The sequence below is a fragment of the Wickerhamomyces ciferrii genome, contig 00195 (genome assembly GCF_000313485.1).
Source record: "Wickerhamomyces ciferrii WGS project CAIF00000000 data, strain NRRL Y-1031 F-60-10, contig 00195, whole genome shotgun sequence".
Classification (NCBI taxonomy): domain Eukaryota; kingdom Fungi; phylum Ascomycota; class Saccharomycetes; order Phaffomycetales; family Wickerhamomycetaceae; genus Hansenula; species Hansenula ciferrii.
Window position 1 is genome coordinate 1 of NW_011887545.1, and position 16,054 is coordinate 16,054.

At 31.7% G+C, this 16,054-nt stretch overlaps 10 protein-coding genes across 10 annotated transcripts; 4 read left to right on the forward strand and 6 right to left on the reverse strand.

The window, feature by feature from the left end:
• Positions 1 to 21: 21 nt before the first annotated feature.
• BN7_4950 (Exportin-2) lies at positions 22 to 1,189 on the reverse strand (the record flags this gene model as incomplete). The annotated part of the gene is made up of 3 exons (XM_011274418.1): positions 22 to 227; positions 302 to 535; positions 1,048 to 1,189. 3 exons carry the CDS (start codon positions 1,187 to 1,189, stop codon positions 22 to 24), a joined length of 582 nt encoding a protein of 193 aa, XP_011272720.1.
• A 1,643-nt stretch (positions 1,190 to 2,832) lies between these two features.
• BN7_4951 (uncharacterized protein) lies at positions 2,833 to 4,470 on the forward strand (the record flags this gene model as incomplete). The annotated part of the gene is made up of 1 exon (XM_011274419.1): positions 2,833 to 4,470. The coding sequence occupies one exon, from the start codon at positions 2,833 to 2,835 to the stop codon at positions 4,468 to 4,470; it is 1,638 nt and encodes a 545-aa protein (XP_011272721.1).
• Positions 4,471 to 4,753: 283 nt separating this feature from the next.
• Positions 4,754 to 6,193, reverse strand: BN7_4952 (Pantothenate transporter; the record flags this gene model as incomplete). The annotated part of the gene is made up of 1 exon (XM_011274420.1): positions 4,754 to 6,193. The coding sequence occupies one exon, from the start codon at positions 6,191 to 6,193 to the stop codon at positions 4,754 to 4,756; it is 1,440 nt and encodes a 479-aa protein (XP_011272722.1).
• A 256-nt stretch (positions 6,194 to 6,449) lies between these two features.
• BN7_4953 (uncharacterized protein) lies at positions 6,450 to 7,649 on the reverse strand (the record flags this gene model as incomplete). Its single annotated transcript, XM_011274421.1, has 1 exon — positions 6,450 to 7,649. The coding sequence occupies one exon, from the start codon at positions 7,647 to 7,649 to the stop codon at positions 6,450 to 6,452; it is 1,200 nt and encodes a 399-aa protein (XP_011272723.1).
• Positions 7,650 to 8,506: 857 nt separating this feature from the next.
• Positions 8,507 to 10,110, forward strand: BN7_4954 (uncharacterized protein; the record flags this gene model as incomplete). The annotated part of the gene is made up of 2 exons (XM_011274422.1): positions 8,507 to 9,024; positions 9,093 to 10,110. The coding sequence occupies 2 exons, from the start codon at positions 8,507 to 8,509 to the stop codon at positions 10,108 to 10,110; spliced, it is 1,536 nt and encodes a 511-aa protein (XP_011272724.1).
• Positions 10,111 to 10,132: 22 nt separating this feature from the next.
• Positions 10,133 to 11,165, reverse strand: BN7_4955 (uncharacterized protein; the record flags this gene model as incomplete). The annotated part of the gene is made up of 2 exons (XM_011274423.1): positions 10,133 to 10,782; positions 10,871 to 11,165. 2 exons carry the CDS (start codon positions 11,163 to 11,165, stop codon positions 10,133 to 10,135), a joined length of 945 nt encoding a protein of 314 aa, XP_011272725.1.
• A 186-nt stretch (positions 11,166 to 11,351) lies between these two features.
• Positions 11,352 to 12,137, reverse strand: VPS9 (guanine nucleotide exchange factor VPS9; the record flags this gene model as incomplete). The annotated part of the gene is made up of 1 exon (XM_011274424.1): positions 11,352 to 12,137. One exon carries the CDS (start codon positions 12,135 to 12,137, stop codon positions 11,352 to 11,354), a length of 786 nt encoding a protein of 261 aa, XP_011272726.1.
• Positions 12,138 to 12,363: 226 nt separating this feature from the next.
• On the forward strand, positions 12,364 to 13,926 carry ASN2 (putative asparagine synthase; the record flags this gene model as incomplete). The annotated part of the gene is made up of 1 exon (XM_011274425.1): positions 12,364 to 13,926. One exon carries the CDS (start codon positions 12,364 to 12,366, stop codon positions 13,924 to 13,926), a length of 1,563 nt encoding a protein of 520 aa, XP_011272727.1.
• Positions 13,927 to 13,941: 15 nt separating this feature from the next.
• RAD10 (DNA repair protein RAD10) lies at positions 13,942 to 14,604 on the reverse strand (the record flags this gene model as incomplete). The annotated part of the gene is made up of 1 exon (XM_011274426.1): positions 13,942 to 14,604. One exon carries the CDS (start codon positions 14,602 to 14,604, stop codon positions 13,942 to 13,944), a length of 663 nt encoding a protein of 220 aa, XP_011272728.1.
• Positions 14,605 to 14,816: 212 nt separating this feature from the next.
• On the forward strand, positions 14,817 to 15,348 carry GIM5 (Gim5p; the record flags this gene model as incomplete). The annotated part of the gene is made up of 2 exons (XM_011274427.1): positions 14,817 to 14,835; positions 14,903 to 15,348. The coding sequence occupies 2 exons, from the start codon at positions 14,817 to 14,819 to the stop codon at positions 15,346 to 15,348; spliced, it is 465 nt and encodes a 154-aa protein (XP_011272729.1).
• Positions 15,349 to 16,054: the final 706 nt, after the last annotated feature.

Here is a 16,054-nt window from a genome sequence, read left to right on the forward strand (position 1 = left end):
TTTTCTGGAGATGATTGATATTTAATATAAATTAATATAACTTAAAACAACTTCTGTAACTAATTGTTCATTTTTAAATTTCAATTCTCTTAAGAAATCAATTGAAGTTCTTCTTCTTGTATCAGGATCTGAACCTTCAAAATCACTTTTAATATATTCAATTGGATCATCTTCAAATAATTCTTCATCTGATTCTCTAACAGTTAAATTTGGAATGATGATTTTTTCTGTAATTTCTGATTGAAAATTTCATAATGTTTTGGTAATTTTGCCACTGATGTTAAAAATGATAATAATTTACTTACAAGAATTGATTGTAATCCAGTAGTGGTTAATACATTCCATGTACTTTGAACAAATTGTGGAATTAATTGATCAAATTCATCTTCATATCTTGTAGTGTATAATTGAATCAATTCTGAAATGGCAGTTTTAACTTTTGTGACAGTTTCAATATCACGATCTTGTTGTTTTAATAGATCATTTGAAAAGATGAGATATTTATGAATGATTGAAATACCATCATTTAAATTATCTTCAAAAAAATCCTGGGATATCTTGAGAATTTAAATCATAATAAATTTTAATTAATTATAACAAGACATTATAAACAATATTAATAATTGAGCCTTGTTTCTGAATCAACTTTTTTTAATAAATTTAAAAATGGGACTGAAAATTTATCTGAAACTAATTGAATTTCTAAGAATAATGCATCAGATCTAAATAAAGGTCTCAATCTTTTGAAAATTAAAACAGCCACTGTTAAGACACCGTGATTTGTAATCATATCATCTTGAGATATTTTATTAACCAAATCATCAATTGAATGAATTTATAGTTGTTTAATAAATTCGATGGAATTTTTTTGTATAAGCTCTCATTCCATTAAGCTAAAATCAGTGTCAGTTTCAATACTTTTAATATAAACAGTGCAAACTTTGGTCAGAAATAATTGACTTACTATAGTAAACACTATTTGCGTTGTTTTTGTTGTTGTTGTTTGTTGTTTGTTGTTGTTGATAAAAGTTGTTGGTATTTGTTTACATTTTTTTGTCGACGTTGAAAATTTGCCCACTAATTGCTTGCCCGGGAATTTGGCAGGGGTCAATTGGGCGCTTACGTAAGCAGGATTTCCCAGATAAAATACCATTAAAACATGGACAGGGGAATTGGGGTGCTTGACCATGTGCAATTGGGTAATTGAGGGCCCCTGATTTCATTAAAATTGTTCCCGCTGAGAAATACGCAGTGGATGTTTCACCATGGGGCGCCGACCCCCGCTTAACTATGGAGAGCAAATATTAAGGCACCACAACTTGAAAATTACTCGATAGATTTCTTCCAAACTTGATATATATCATATCTGGAGGGGTTTATACCCCTAGGTACTAGTGGCTTAACTTGAAAATGTGCTTTAATTGATTTCAATTTCTTAACTACCAGCGGAACTCCGAAATACTTTGGGGTGGAATATCTCAGCAACCAGTAGTCCAAATGAAATTATAGTTAGGGGAATCATCATAAAACACCCAGATTAACATATAAAGCTATATAAACCAGCAATTATCAGACTTTTGTTTTTTCATAAAAATATATAATTCAAAAATATAGTCTATAGTATAATACTTTTATGTAGTAGTATTTATCTCCGAAATTAAAAAACCATGAAATTGCAAAACATCACCAAAACCCTACCCAGAGATAGAGAATTTCATGAGTACAACATCTATCATAAGCATCCGCCAATTGAATTGTTGTATGCTGAGATACGAGCCAGAACGTACCCAGCCACTTGGTTAGTCCCAGACCCTAGTGTTAAATAGCCAGCCCAGAGTCGGTAGGCCCACAGGCAGAGTTCGCGAAACCACCGCCAGTGTTAGTCCTCCCAGCGTCCAGTGTTAGTCCTCCCAGCGTCCAGTGTTAGTCCACCCAGCGTCCATGCACCCAGACGAGCTGTACCCCAGAACAAGGCTAGACACTAAAGACAAAAACAAGTCTACAGCAATAAAAAAATTCGCAAAGAGGAAAAAACTAGATACCCAGTGGAAGTTTGGCATACACCGCTACACTTCAAAGAAGAGCGTTATACACAGCCGTTGAGGATACACAAGAGTAGGAATACACGAAGCTCCCTTGAGAAGCAATCAAAGACAAAATATATCGAGCGAACCAAGGTCAAGGAACACACCCAGGGATAGAGCCACTGTTTTGAGGTGGGATGACTATCAATAAATTTGTCTACGAAAAGGAAAGCACCAAGGTATACACTGACAGAGCTACGAGTAACATAGATTGTATACACTGACGAAGAATATAAATACTTTGTTTCACAAAAGCACCAAAGTACACACTGACGGAGATACAAGTAACATACATACATCGTATACACTGAAAGAGGTGCGACTAATATAGATCGGATACACTGACAGAGCTACAAGTAGAATACATCACAGGCGTATATAGACTGGACACCGTTAAAAGGTAGACCGATGGAGCTAAAACAATGGACCTATAGACCGAAAATTGGGTAAAAGTAGACCTGAAAGTTGGGTTACTGCATGTTCGCATGGTGGGTGGGTTATGAACCCTTTTTAAGCTTTGCGCTTCAATTTCCAAAATACAACGTGAATAAAACATTCTGAAAACTGTGTAAAAGAGCTCAGCATTGACTATCGTGGAGTTATTGATGATAAACTGCTTCCAAGATTAATTCTATTAGACACAGTGGCGCTGGTATGCCACATATAATCGTTGAGATGTTCGTTAAAAACCATGGGATTCCAATAAATTTATCATATATCTTGATATGAAGGGAATGGTCTCTCAAAGATGTCAAAAGAGTCAAGATCATTATCAATATCATCGGTGACCAATCTCAAATTTGGAACTTCGATTAAAGTTCAAGGATTAGATTCTAAGGAAGATACAGATGAGTTAGTGGATGATAAAATTGTTAATGCTAAACAAGCTGATGTTACACTAGAACTTTTCAAAAAATATGAAGAACAAGCAGGAGAATTAACTCCTGAATTAGAAGCTCGTATCAAAAGGAAACTTTGGCTTATTATATTACCAATTTTATTTTTTGTTAACTTTATACTTTTTTTAGATAAAAATGCATTTAGTTATGCTGCTTTATTAGGTTTATTTGAGGATGCAAACTTAACTCAATCAACTTATAATGATATCCAAACTTATTTTTATGTTGGTTATTTATTAGCCCAAATTCCAAGTCATTATATTTTTCAAAGAATTAAATTATCTTGGTATATAACTGGTGTCACTGCTGTTTGGACAATCACTACATTTTCAATGTTGGCAGCTAAGAATTATAAGCATTTGATTGTTATTAGATTTTTCCTTGGGTTTTCTGAGGCTGGGGTTACGCCTTGTATCCAACATACAATTGCCATGTGGTTCCCACCCGTGGAACAAGCATTTGTAAATCCAATCTTTTGGATAAGTACGTTAAGTCAAGGTGTTACAGGTGGTTTGATTGCTTATGGTACATTACATGTTGAAACTTGGAGACCATGGAAAGTTTATTGGACTATTATTGGTGGATTATCAATAATTTTGTCAATTTCAAGTTATTTATTTTATCCTGATAACCCTGCAACTTATAAATATTTCACAGTGGAAGAACGCATTCATGTTATCAAGAGAATTAAAGCTGTTACAAATTCATCCATTGAACAGAAAACTGTTAAACGATATCAAGTTGTTGAAGCTTTAAAAGACCCAATAACATATCTTTTTGGGTTATTTGTATTCTTTTTAATGTTGTGTCAAAGTTTAGGTTTTCAAACTGCAATTATTTATAAAAACTTAGGATTTAGTAATTTACAATCAACTTTAGTTTCAGTGGCACAATCAGGTTGGTCAGTACTATCTGCAATAGCTGGATCATTAGCTCTAGTCAAATTCAAAACTCAATCAGCTCATGTCGGCTCGGTGTTTTCATTATTTGCGTTGTTAGGTGGTCTCCTTGCCGTATCAGTCCCCTTGAATAAACCTTATGGTATTCTTGCAGGTACTTTTTTGACAGCAGGTACAGCAAATACATTTATTATGGGATTCTCATGGTCACAATCCTCTGCGGCTGGATATTCTAAAAAGATTGTTAGAACAATTGCATGGTCTATTGGATATTGTATTTCAAGTCTCGTTTGTCCGCATTTTTGGAGGCAACAAGATGCACCAAGATATTATTTAGCTTGGATTATTCAAATTATTGGATGTTGGGTCTTGGCTCCTTTGACATTACAAATTATAAGATTCATTTTGAATAAAAGAAATAAGCAAAGAAGACAATATATACAAGACATTGAAGATGGGAAAATTGAAGATGAATATGGATTTGTTACAACTTTTGACTCTAATGGAGATGCAGTTAAGACAAAAGTTGATATATCAATGTTGGATTTAACTGATTTGGAAAATAAGAAATTTATATATCCATTATAATATTATTCAGTTGAACATTAAAAATTTGAAACAATTTTACGTCGACGTAGTTAAAATGGTATAATGTAAATAAATTCACAAAAAATGCGACAATACAGATCTGAGTGGGAATTATAAAACCGTAATCACAAAAAAAATTCAAAACAGTTATATTGTATCTGTATTAAAATGATTGAAACCCCTGAAATGAGTGTGGTTCGTATTCGATGCCTTGATTATTCCGTTGGATTGGTTAGGAGTTAGGACCATTGTGTACCATCACGACTCAATCAATTAAAATGAATCATTTTTCTCTGGCTTGCTGATACTCAACAACAGAAATACTACCACTAGTTCTTCTTGAAGGTATCCAATCATCATCATTAATATCTGTTGTAATTGGGTACCTCTTATCTAAGAATGAAATTGATATGGCTATAAACAGCTCTGCAATCGAAATTACCAAACTGAATATAAATCCTGCCTTGAAACGTGGAGATTGCGTAACTTTGAAAACAATTAACGGAACCACCAATGAGCCAACTTCACTGGCAACATTTCCTGAAGCTATTGAGTATGCTCTTAACTCAGAATTGTGGGAAGTTAAGTCAGAAGCCCAAGCTTGCCATATAGGTGCAACACCATGGGAAATGAACAAAAATAAAAATGCAGTATATTTGGCACCTTCACTTGTATTAAAATTGACCAAAATTGAATTTCCTATAATTGCAAAAGTTGTTGCAATCACATAAGGCGTTAATCTATCATCGAATGTATCAGCATACCACCCTAAAAATAAAGCACTGATCAACGATAACGCATTGCCACCAGTTGGTATATTATTAATCTGTGGAATAGTCAAATTTTGACGACTCTTTAGCCAAAGGGTAAATGGGGTTCCACTTGGATAATAGGAAAAGACTTGTGAAAATAATAGGAATGCAAACAGTGGAGTTTTCCAAGTGTATAACAACTTCACGAAAGACTTTATGTCTAATAGCTTTCTCTTTGTAACTATGTTTTCTTTAGAAACACGCTCAACTGCTAATTGTTTCTCTTCTTCACTCAAGAACCTTGACCTGATATCATGCGGCAGATTTGGTAACGCAATAAACCCATAAACTGATACCACAATAGTGATACAAGAACAGACAACAAATAAAATTCTCCAACTTTTCAAAGCTAAGTTTTGATTTGTATATATAGCAGCTTGTAACCAGCCCCCAACTGCAGTTCCAATTGGATTGGAAATCCAAAACAATGTCATTCTTTTAGCACGTTCATTCTTTTTATACCAGCTGGCTATAACAAATGTACATCCAGAATAATTCGACGCGGCGAACAATCCCAATAAACCTCTACAGGCCATTAACTGATGGGTATTTTGAACAAATGCAGTACCTAATGTTGCAATTCCCCATCCAAGTTCAGATGCTGGTAGGATATATGAGGTTGGAAAAGCTGTTAACAATAAATTTATTGGTATTTGAAAGACACAATAACATGATTCATAAACCGCATTAACATAAGTTAGATCATTCCCCTTCATACCAATGTCTTCTTTCATTCCAGAAACATAAGCATTATTCAAAGCAGACACATCCAAAAATTTAGTGAAGAATGCAAATGAGGCATATGTTAAGATCATCAAGTCTAACTTGAACAATAATTTCCTTTCTTGAGGTGTTGAGTCAGGCTCATACCATCTAGATTTGGTTAATAGGACATGACCAATCTTTGACATTTTATAGGGGGGATATTTCTCAATTATAACCGAGTAATGTTCTTATAATTGAATCATGGTTTAAACAGGTTCATCAGGCTAAAATCAAATGTTCAAATGTTGACCCCTTTATATATATATAATTGCAGTATGTTTGTTATGTGGCATGGGTTTCTTCTTGATACTAGAGCTGAATTTTGAAATTTGTGATTTTATTACCTTCGAAAGCGCGCCACTTTTTCTACCAATATAGTACGTCCTAAAAAAACAATATCATTTATGCTCTATTTCTATATAAATCTATAGTATCTACAAAAGTTTCGTTAAGTTCCTCCAATTTGACAACTCCCAATAATTTTAAAGTTATAGTAAGTTCTTCTCTCAGGATATCAATGACTTTTGAAATTCCTTCTTCACCATAAGTTTGTAAAGCATACAAGAAAGGTCTTCCTAGACCAACACTTTTTGCACCCAATGCCAAAGCTTTAATAATGTCTGATCCTCTTCTTACACCACCATCAATCAATATTTCTGTCTTGTGATACAAGTTTCTTTTTTTCAATTCTGGGACAATTTCTCCTAAAACTTCAATACTTGATCTAGTTGTATCTAATTGTCGCCCACCATGATTTGAGATGACAAAACCTTCAAACCCAAGTTCAACAGATTTGATTGCGTCTTCAACACTTTGGATCCCTTTTAATATAATTTTTAAATTTGTAGATTGACGGATCTTAATTAAATCATCCCAATTTAAATCAGATGCAAGTTGTGGAACTTTAACGTAATCTGATCTATCACGTATACGTGATTCATGTTCCCTTCTTCCTAATTGAGCAACATCAACAGTAAAGAAAATAGCTTTAATTTTACCAGTTTCTTCTGCTTTTTTGATTTTTTCCAACACTTCATCAAAACTTTCTCTGAGATAAACTTGTAACCATTGGTCCACTTCCACATTTCCATGTGATTGAACTTGTTGCTTTAAAGGAATTGTACTTAATCCTGGAATCATTTGAATCAAATCATATTTCCCTGCAGATTTAGCAAGAGGTAACTCACCTTCATTGTTACCATCAAATGAAGCACCATGGAAAGCAGTTATATAAAAGGGCAAAGAGGAATATGAACCTAGAACACTTGTTTCTAATGAGATTTTTGAAACACTTTTTAACACCCTTGGTTTGAAATATATTCTTTTAAAAGCTTTTTGGTTTTCCCTTAATGTAATTTCATCTTCAGCACCAGTTCTATAATAAGCATAAGTTTCAGGTGTCAATAATTTTTGAGCTATTGGTTCGAAATCGTTCAAATTGAAGATTTTTGATATATCAGGCTTGGTATAAGCTTGATCATTGTTGGATTGAAGTTTTTGAACTAATTGGAATTTTAAATCTGCGGGTAGATTAGATAACTTATAAGCATGATTTTGGATAATGACGAGATCATCATCATTGATCTTGAACTCCTGTGTCATGTTCTTTTTGAATTGAAGGTTTTATGAAAAAAGATGTGAAAGGTTTGAATTTGTTTAATCAAATAAATTTATTTTGACAACTCAAATAAAACGTCATATCGTCATATCACCACAGTTTCCTAATATAGCGACACCGGCGACAGTTCACGCCATACTTAGTGATAATAAAAGTTTCAGTTTGCAAGACTTTATAAGTAAAATTATTTGGAAAGGATACCAGATTGAATAAATCCTTAATCATTGATTGATGGAACAGCATATGGATTTGATATTTTTCAGTATTTGACACCTTTGAAAGATATTATCATATCAAGGTGTTTTGGGGGGTATTGCAATATTGTGCCTTGGATTCAAATGATGTTCTCAGTATAACTAACAGTGTATCAGTGTCCAATCTATGTAATCACAAAACAATGTATTGTAAAGGTCACTGATATAAAATTTGATCAGCTTTCCATCAAATTAATCTGTATTGGATTCCAATTTGCAGTTCAAAGCTGTATAAAAAATTTTATATTTCCGAATATTAGAAAGAATTCTTTGACCAACAGCTTTCAACACAATATATCAAACAATCAATGAACCGAGGTGGAATTGGATCTCTGAATTAAGCTTGAATGCTAACAACCAATTGAATCTCCAACATGATGTTTATTTTTCTAATGTTATTTTGAATACATTTTTGCAACCTTTCATGAGGAGAAATGTTGTTGTTGCTTTTAGGACCCTTAATCCTAATATATCCAAGACATTGACTTAATCTGGGGTAAGAAAACTCCTAAAGAACTCAAGAACCCCTCGATGAATTGGAATTTGTTATAAAAGATGTTTCAATTCATTATATCAAATTGAAGTTTATGTTTGTTAGTTTATCAAGAATGTCATCCAAACCATCAATTGAATTAATCGAAAATGTATCAACAACCAAACCACCAACTGAAATAGATGAAAAAATCATTCAAATCAACCAACCTGATTTTTCTAATATTAATGAATCAAAGGTTTTAAGGAAAATGGACTTTCATTTATTACCAATGGCAAGTTTATTATATCTTGTTAGTTTTATTGATAGAGGTTCAATCGCAAATGTTAGAATTGAAGGTATAACTGTTACACTAAATATAACGGAAGATCAATTCAATTTATGTGTCACAATCTTCTTTATCACTTATGCATTATTTGAAGTACCATCAAACATTGTTCTTAAAAAAATAGGTCGTCCATCAGTATTTGTCCCCACTATAATGGTTATATGGGGTATAGTTATGACTTTATCAGGTATTGTTCAGAACTTTGCGGGTTTATTTGCAGCGAGACTGTTTTTAGGTATAGCAGAAGCAGGACTCTACCCAGCTGCTAGTTATTGGATTTGTATGTATTAATAATAATTTTTAACTTGGGAATATTACTAACACCTGGTAAAGCGATGTATTATTGCAAAAGGGAATTACAATTTCGTCAAGCATTATTTTATGGTTCTGCTACAACTGCCGGTGCATTTTCAGGATTATTAGCATTTGGAATTGCTAAAATGGATGGAATTGGGAATTATGAAGGCTGGAGATGGATTTTCATTATTGAAGGTATAGCAACTGTGATAATTGCAGTTATATCATATTTTGTTTTATATGATTATCCTGAAACTGCAAAATTTTTAAGTGAAAGAGAACGTGAATTTGTAATTTGGAGATTAAAAAATGATTCAAATGGTGAAATAACTGATTTATCGCATCCTAACTATAGCCATTTTGGTGAACGTGAAGAACCAGGTCTTCGTCATGCAGTTATTTCAGTACTTAAGGATTACAAATTATATTTACAAGCTTTATTATTTATATCTATTACAGCACCTTCATATGGTATTACCTTATTTTTACCAAGTGTTGTTAAAGCAATGGGTTACTCAACTTCAAAATCACAGTTATTAACTATACCTGTATTCATTGTTGCAGCTTTATGTGCGATAATCCAATCAAAATTTGCAGATAGAGTTGGAATTAGATTTATTTTCATTGCTGGGAACATGTCAATCGTTGTTATTGGTTTCATAATGGCCATTGTTGGACAAGAAACTTCAAAACCAAATGTCATTTATGGTGGTGTTTTCATTGGCGTCTGTGCATTATTTTCAGCTTTCCCTGGTATGATTACATGGAATGCAAACAATTTGGCAAATTCTCAAAGAAAAGCGATTGGTATGGCATTTCAAATTGGGTTTGGTAATTTTGGAGGTGTTTTCGCTTCAAATTTTTATAAACCTACAACTTTAACTTTAGGACATTCATTAGAATTGGGATTTTCATGTTTAGCTATTATTGTATCGTTAGTTTTAGCTTGGGGGTATAATTACGCAAATGTTCAGGATTTAAAAAAATTAAAAAATAATACATTTGAAGGACTAAGTGATTTGGAATTTTATCAAATGGGCGATAATTCGCCATTTTATAAGTATAGATTATAACCCAATTTTTATTTTGTTTTTTTTATATAAATGATCCAAATCCATAACCAATAATGAATGAAACAAGATAAATACCAATTGAACTGTAGTGGAATACATTTGCAACTCCTGGACCTGGACATATACCTAAAATACCCCATCCTAAACCAAAAATTGCATTACCAACTAAAAATTTCAAAGGTAGTTTGTTAGATTTAGCGACATTAAAATTTTCCGATAATAACGGTTTTTCAATTGATCTCCAAATGAAAATATTCGGTAATACTGTAAAAATCATAATCATAATTAGTGATGGATCAAATTTGTTCAAATCAAAAAGTGATAAGAACCCAATAGTTTTAGAGACATTGACCATACCTGAAACATGTAATCCAATACCAAATAAAAATCCAGAAAATAAACGATTAAATTGCTTATACCAATCAGATTTAATAGACTGTGATAACTTTGGTAAAAAGAGATAAACGTGTAAAGCACTTGAGATTAAAAGTAACAAAAGGCCTCTATTTTCATTAAACCATGACGTATTTAAAGAAAGTTCATAATTAACTCCTGTACCGTTGTATAGCCCAAGATCTAAGGTTTTATTTAATAACATTGCAAAACCAGAGAAGACACCAACAGCAACAAATGATCTTAATCTTAATCTTGAAATGCCACCAATCATATGACCTGATGTACAGCCTGTGCCTAACTTTGTTCCTTTAATTGTAGTTAGTATTATGATCATAATTTTATTTAATTTTTGAAATATACGTACCTAAACCAACAAGTAAACCTGCAATGGATAATATTATTGTTGTACTAATTCCATATCTTGAAGTTAAATTTGAAACAGGAAAATCTGGAACATATTGAGGATACCATTTGGAAACAAAAGCACTTGAAGCAAGAACACCTGATAAAACTGGTAAATGAGCCAAGTTACGTTTAAGTATTAAATTACCTAGAGCTGATGAGAAACCAATAGTTTCCCCTAATTGCCAATAAAAATTAGTTGTTGCTAATTGGATGAATAAAGCACCAATACTAGTTTCAATCAGTGTGAACGCCATTTTGTGCTGATGATATATTCAATGTTTTTAACAAGAACCTCATCACAATGTAGCAGTTGAACTTCTTTATATATTGGTAAAGAAGAAATCTGAATCCATCAAACCCCGTAAACTGAAAACCATTAAAAAATGTGCCCATTTAAAAATTTCGCTTGACTTCCGTATTAGGAAATGAAAATGGATAGTTCATTCATCTGCTGAGCTTGAATCTGATGATAAATTCTTGATGTATTCAACAACAGCATTTAAACTAACAATGTAATATTGTACTTCACTGGTCCTTGTAAATGCAAATCGTTCAATAAACATCAAATTAGAATAAAGATGTATTGGTGCAGTCTTATGAACGGTATAGATCAATAAAGGTAGAAATTCATCTGCATTTTGTGTTTGATCACTTCTTTTAATTAGTTGAAATAAGATTTTGCAGCTATTCAGAATGCATATAATTTTTGCTCTTGGAGATTTAAACTGATCCATTTTGTTTAATTCTTCACCTGCCAAATTTATAAATTTATCACCTCTAGCGGCAATGGCTTCATCAACTTCAAAATCTTTAATCCCCAAGTGAGAAAAATCTTTATAATTACTCTGTAAAACTTCATCAATTTCCAAGTCAGATCTGTGAGAGTCATCAATGACTGAAGAGGGTATTTCAGGTGAAAAAGTTTGTTCATAAATTTTTGTCATTATCAGTTTTTCCACTCCACTTATAGAATTTTCAAAATCATTCTTGTTCATTAAGCTAAAAGGTTCAAACTCTGTCATTCTCTCTATTATGAAATCTTTAAAATCATTTATCAACTTCTCTTGTTCTTGAGCAGTCCATAACTTTTGATTAAATTTTGTTAAAAATGATCTAATGTATCGTATTACGGGATCAGCTTTTTTACTTTTCAACTGTTTCAAAAAGAGTTGAAAATCAAACTTGGCTGGTTTTTCTTCTGGAATATACGTCTGGATGGTAGACATATTGATGTGAAATGTGTTTGGGTTTTTCTGTTCTTTTCTTCTTATTTGGAGATTTCTTTTCTTTGTTTACTGATGTTTGTTGACAATGAGTTAATATTTTTTTAGTGTTTTGTTTTTCTTTTTAGTGGCCGCGAATATTTTAGCTTTAAAATTTGATGAGCTTTAAACGTCTTTTTATACAATGAATTAAATTTTTTGGAAGGTGAATCAGAAAGTAGTACCAATTATGTGTGGTATTTTATTTCATTATAAAAAAGGTTTTGATTGGGGTGATTCAAATATTGAATTTGAAGAGCCACAAGTTCAAGAAATTCTTAATAATCAAGAGTACAAATCATCTTCAACGTCAGATCTATTCAACTCATTAATACCCAAAATTTTATCAAGAGGTCCAAATTATGCAAAGATTTATACACAATTTGATAAGGTTTTTTGCAGTTCCGTCTTATCATTAAGATCACCATTCACCAAACAACCGTTAGAATCTTCAAATTACATTATCCAATTTAATGGAGAACTTTATAATAAAGAAATTGACGGTAATGATACTCAATTTATTCAAAATTTATTAGAAAATAATTCAGTTGTTGAAACTATAAGGAAATTAGATGGTGAATTTGCACTTGTGGTTTATGATAAACTAAACAATCAATTATATTTTGGTCGTGATCCAGTGGGGAAAAGAAGTTTAACTTACTATCTATCAAATGATGAACTATATATTTCATCTGTTCAACCTATAGGTGAGATTAAAGAAAACTTCATTGACTGTGATAACGGTAGTATTTTCAATTATGACTTTAATTCTGGTTCACTAAATATTATACCGTCAGAAGTGAAATATACCATAAATTCTAACATTGACAATGATTATCAAGGCCTAGAAGATCGTTTATCAAGATTAAATATTGTATTAACACAATCAGTTACCGAAAGAATCCAAACCATTCAACCATTACATTCAAATAGTGTGAATGATACATTGTTCTCTATATTATTTTCAGGTGGGTTAGACTGTACAATCATTGCAGGTATTGCAGCATCAATCTCCAAACCTGATACTACAATTGACCTTTTAAATGTTGGTTTTGATAATCCAAGAACAGGTTTAAAAGCTAATGATGCCCCAGATAGGAAACTCGCTATAAGTTCATGGATTAGTTTAAGTAAGCAATATCCAAAAATCAATTTTAATCTTATTGAAATAAATATCCCATATGAACAATATTTAGAAACAAGACCAAAAGTTATTGAATTAATGTTTCCAAAATCTACAGAAATGGATTTATCAATTGCAATTGCATTTTATTTTGCATCTAAAGGTAAAGGAACAAAATTAAAATTCAATAATGATATATCAACATATGAATCATCTGAAAGAACTAATAATTATCAATCAAGGGCAAAAGTTTTATTAAGTGGTCTTGGTGCTGATGAATTGTATGGTGGTTATCATAAGTTTGCCAATAAAGATAATGAATCATTAATAGAAGAACTCACACGACAAATTAATAATATTCATGAACGTAATTTACAACGGGATGATAAAGTTATTTCACATAATGGTGTTGAAGTTAGATATCCATTTTTATCACATAATGTAATTGAATTCTCCACTGGATCAATTGAAATAAATTATAAGATTTCAAAATTCATCTTAAGAAAATTAGCCACTAAATTAGGCATGTCATTTGTTTCTGAAGAGCCTAAAAGGGCAATCCAGTTTGGTGCTAAAAGCGCAAAGATGACTGCAAATGGTAACAAAAAGGGAACTGATGAATTGAAATGAAGGTTATAATTAGCATCATACACTTGTTGCCATATATGTTAAATATTTTGCAGCTTGTTCAAAATTAAAAGCCAATAATAAAGTAAATTCATTATATAGACATATTCTATTCAATTCTTTCAATATAGATTCACTATTTTCAATATCAACCACTGTTAATAATATAGCATCTTTTTTCATCAAAGGTTTCATTTTATTTTGTATATATTCTGGATGTAATTTATGATATTTTAACGATAAGAAAATGATTTGTCTATTCTTAATCAAATAATCATATATGTTTCTTGATTCAACATAATTCCAATTAACGTTTGTTATATTTTGAAGTAATGGATTACCAGTTTGTGATTTATTAACAGAAATTGATGATGGTTTAGGAATATTTGGGTCTCTTGCTCGTTTATTAAATCTAGGATCATTATAGCTAGTTCTATCTTGGTTAAAAGCATTTGTTCTTTTCTGTAATTGGGGAGTAGATATGAACGATGATGATGATGATGCTGGTGGTGGTGCCTGTCTTGTTGTATCTGGTTTTCTTGTAATCGGTTGTACTGGAGCTGAAGTTGCTAATGTTGAGGAAGCATCACTTTGGTTATTGTCACCCCTTAACCTTTGTACACCAGCTAAAATACTGGCAAATGATGTCGTATCAGTGTTTTGATTCCCATCTCCACTCATCTTCTCTGTTGAAATGCCTATTAAATTGAAGGTTTTGTTCTGATATGAAGCGTATATTATGGTTAATTAATTAATGATTTTGGTTGAAGATTATGTAACTTTTTTTGCTACGCGAATATTATACTCGCTTTTGAAATATTTGATCAAAAGTTGCATCAACAACTCTTTATTCAATTGTTAGAAAAGTAAAGTCAAAATTCACACAAGAAAAGATGGCAGAACAAAAGAAAGGTATGTAAGAGGGATCTTTTTGTTGGTTTTTGCAGGAATGTATCTGGTACTAACATTGAATCGGTAGTGGATCTTAGTAAACTTGAGCCTGAACAAATAGCATCTTTCAGAAAACAATTTGAAGATGAATTAGAACATTTTTCTTCTTCATTGGCTTCTTTAAACTTGGCCTCAAACAAATTCAAAGAGTGTGTTGTGAATATCCAACAAGTGGGTGCTGAAGAAAGTGAAGGAAAGGATATCTTGGTGCCGTTATCTAGCTCATTATATGTTCCAGGTAAAGTTAAAGATAATAAGAAATTTTTAGTTGATGTTGGTACTGGTTATTATGTGGAGAAAAATGCTAAAGATGCTACAGCATTCTATGAAGCCAAAATCAAGAAACTAATGGAGGATTACCAACAGCTAACCAAGATCATTAATGAAAAACAATTAACCATTCAAAGAATAGATCAAATATTGAGACAAAAAGTACAACAAAGAGAAAACCAATCTCAACAACCAGCTCAATGAAAAAATTATTGAACAAGTATAGATTGAAATTTTAATGTCATAATTCATGTTGCAATGTCTACATTTGTATTCAATATGAACCTAAAAAATCAAACTTTTTTTCAATGTGCATATTCTTACAACATTATTGAGATTATTTGATACTTTCCCAGTATTAAAACTATTCAGTGTCTTTTATTTCTCTGTTATGTAATGAATTTTTTACCTTCTGATGTTAAGCTAAAGTTCATCATGACTGTGTGCCTCTGTTTATTTTTTATAAATTTATGAACATGAAAAATTCTAAATTAGAAAAAAGTACTACATTACACTCACTCATTTATATGATATAGTAAAGTACACCTAACGCAGAAAGGTATCTTATGATAAATTAACTCTATCACTCAATTGGGCTTTCAATCACGCACATGAGAATCACTAAGAGAATGATTCTTTTTTCAAAATCAGGTTGTATCTTATATTGTTAATCAAAGAAGCAAAGATCTAAAATTTGATTTTTCGACATCAAAAAGTAGTCTTAATATATAACCACATACTGCTCATATTTTCGTATGATTCAATCCACTGTCATATACAATTGGCAAGAAAAACTACAATGTATCGTTCGCCTGCGCCCAGCTATAAAATGCTATTCATTAAATTAAATGACTTCACATATATTCAGTAATATGTTTAACCCTTTCCGGTACTAAAAATCATAGTAACC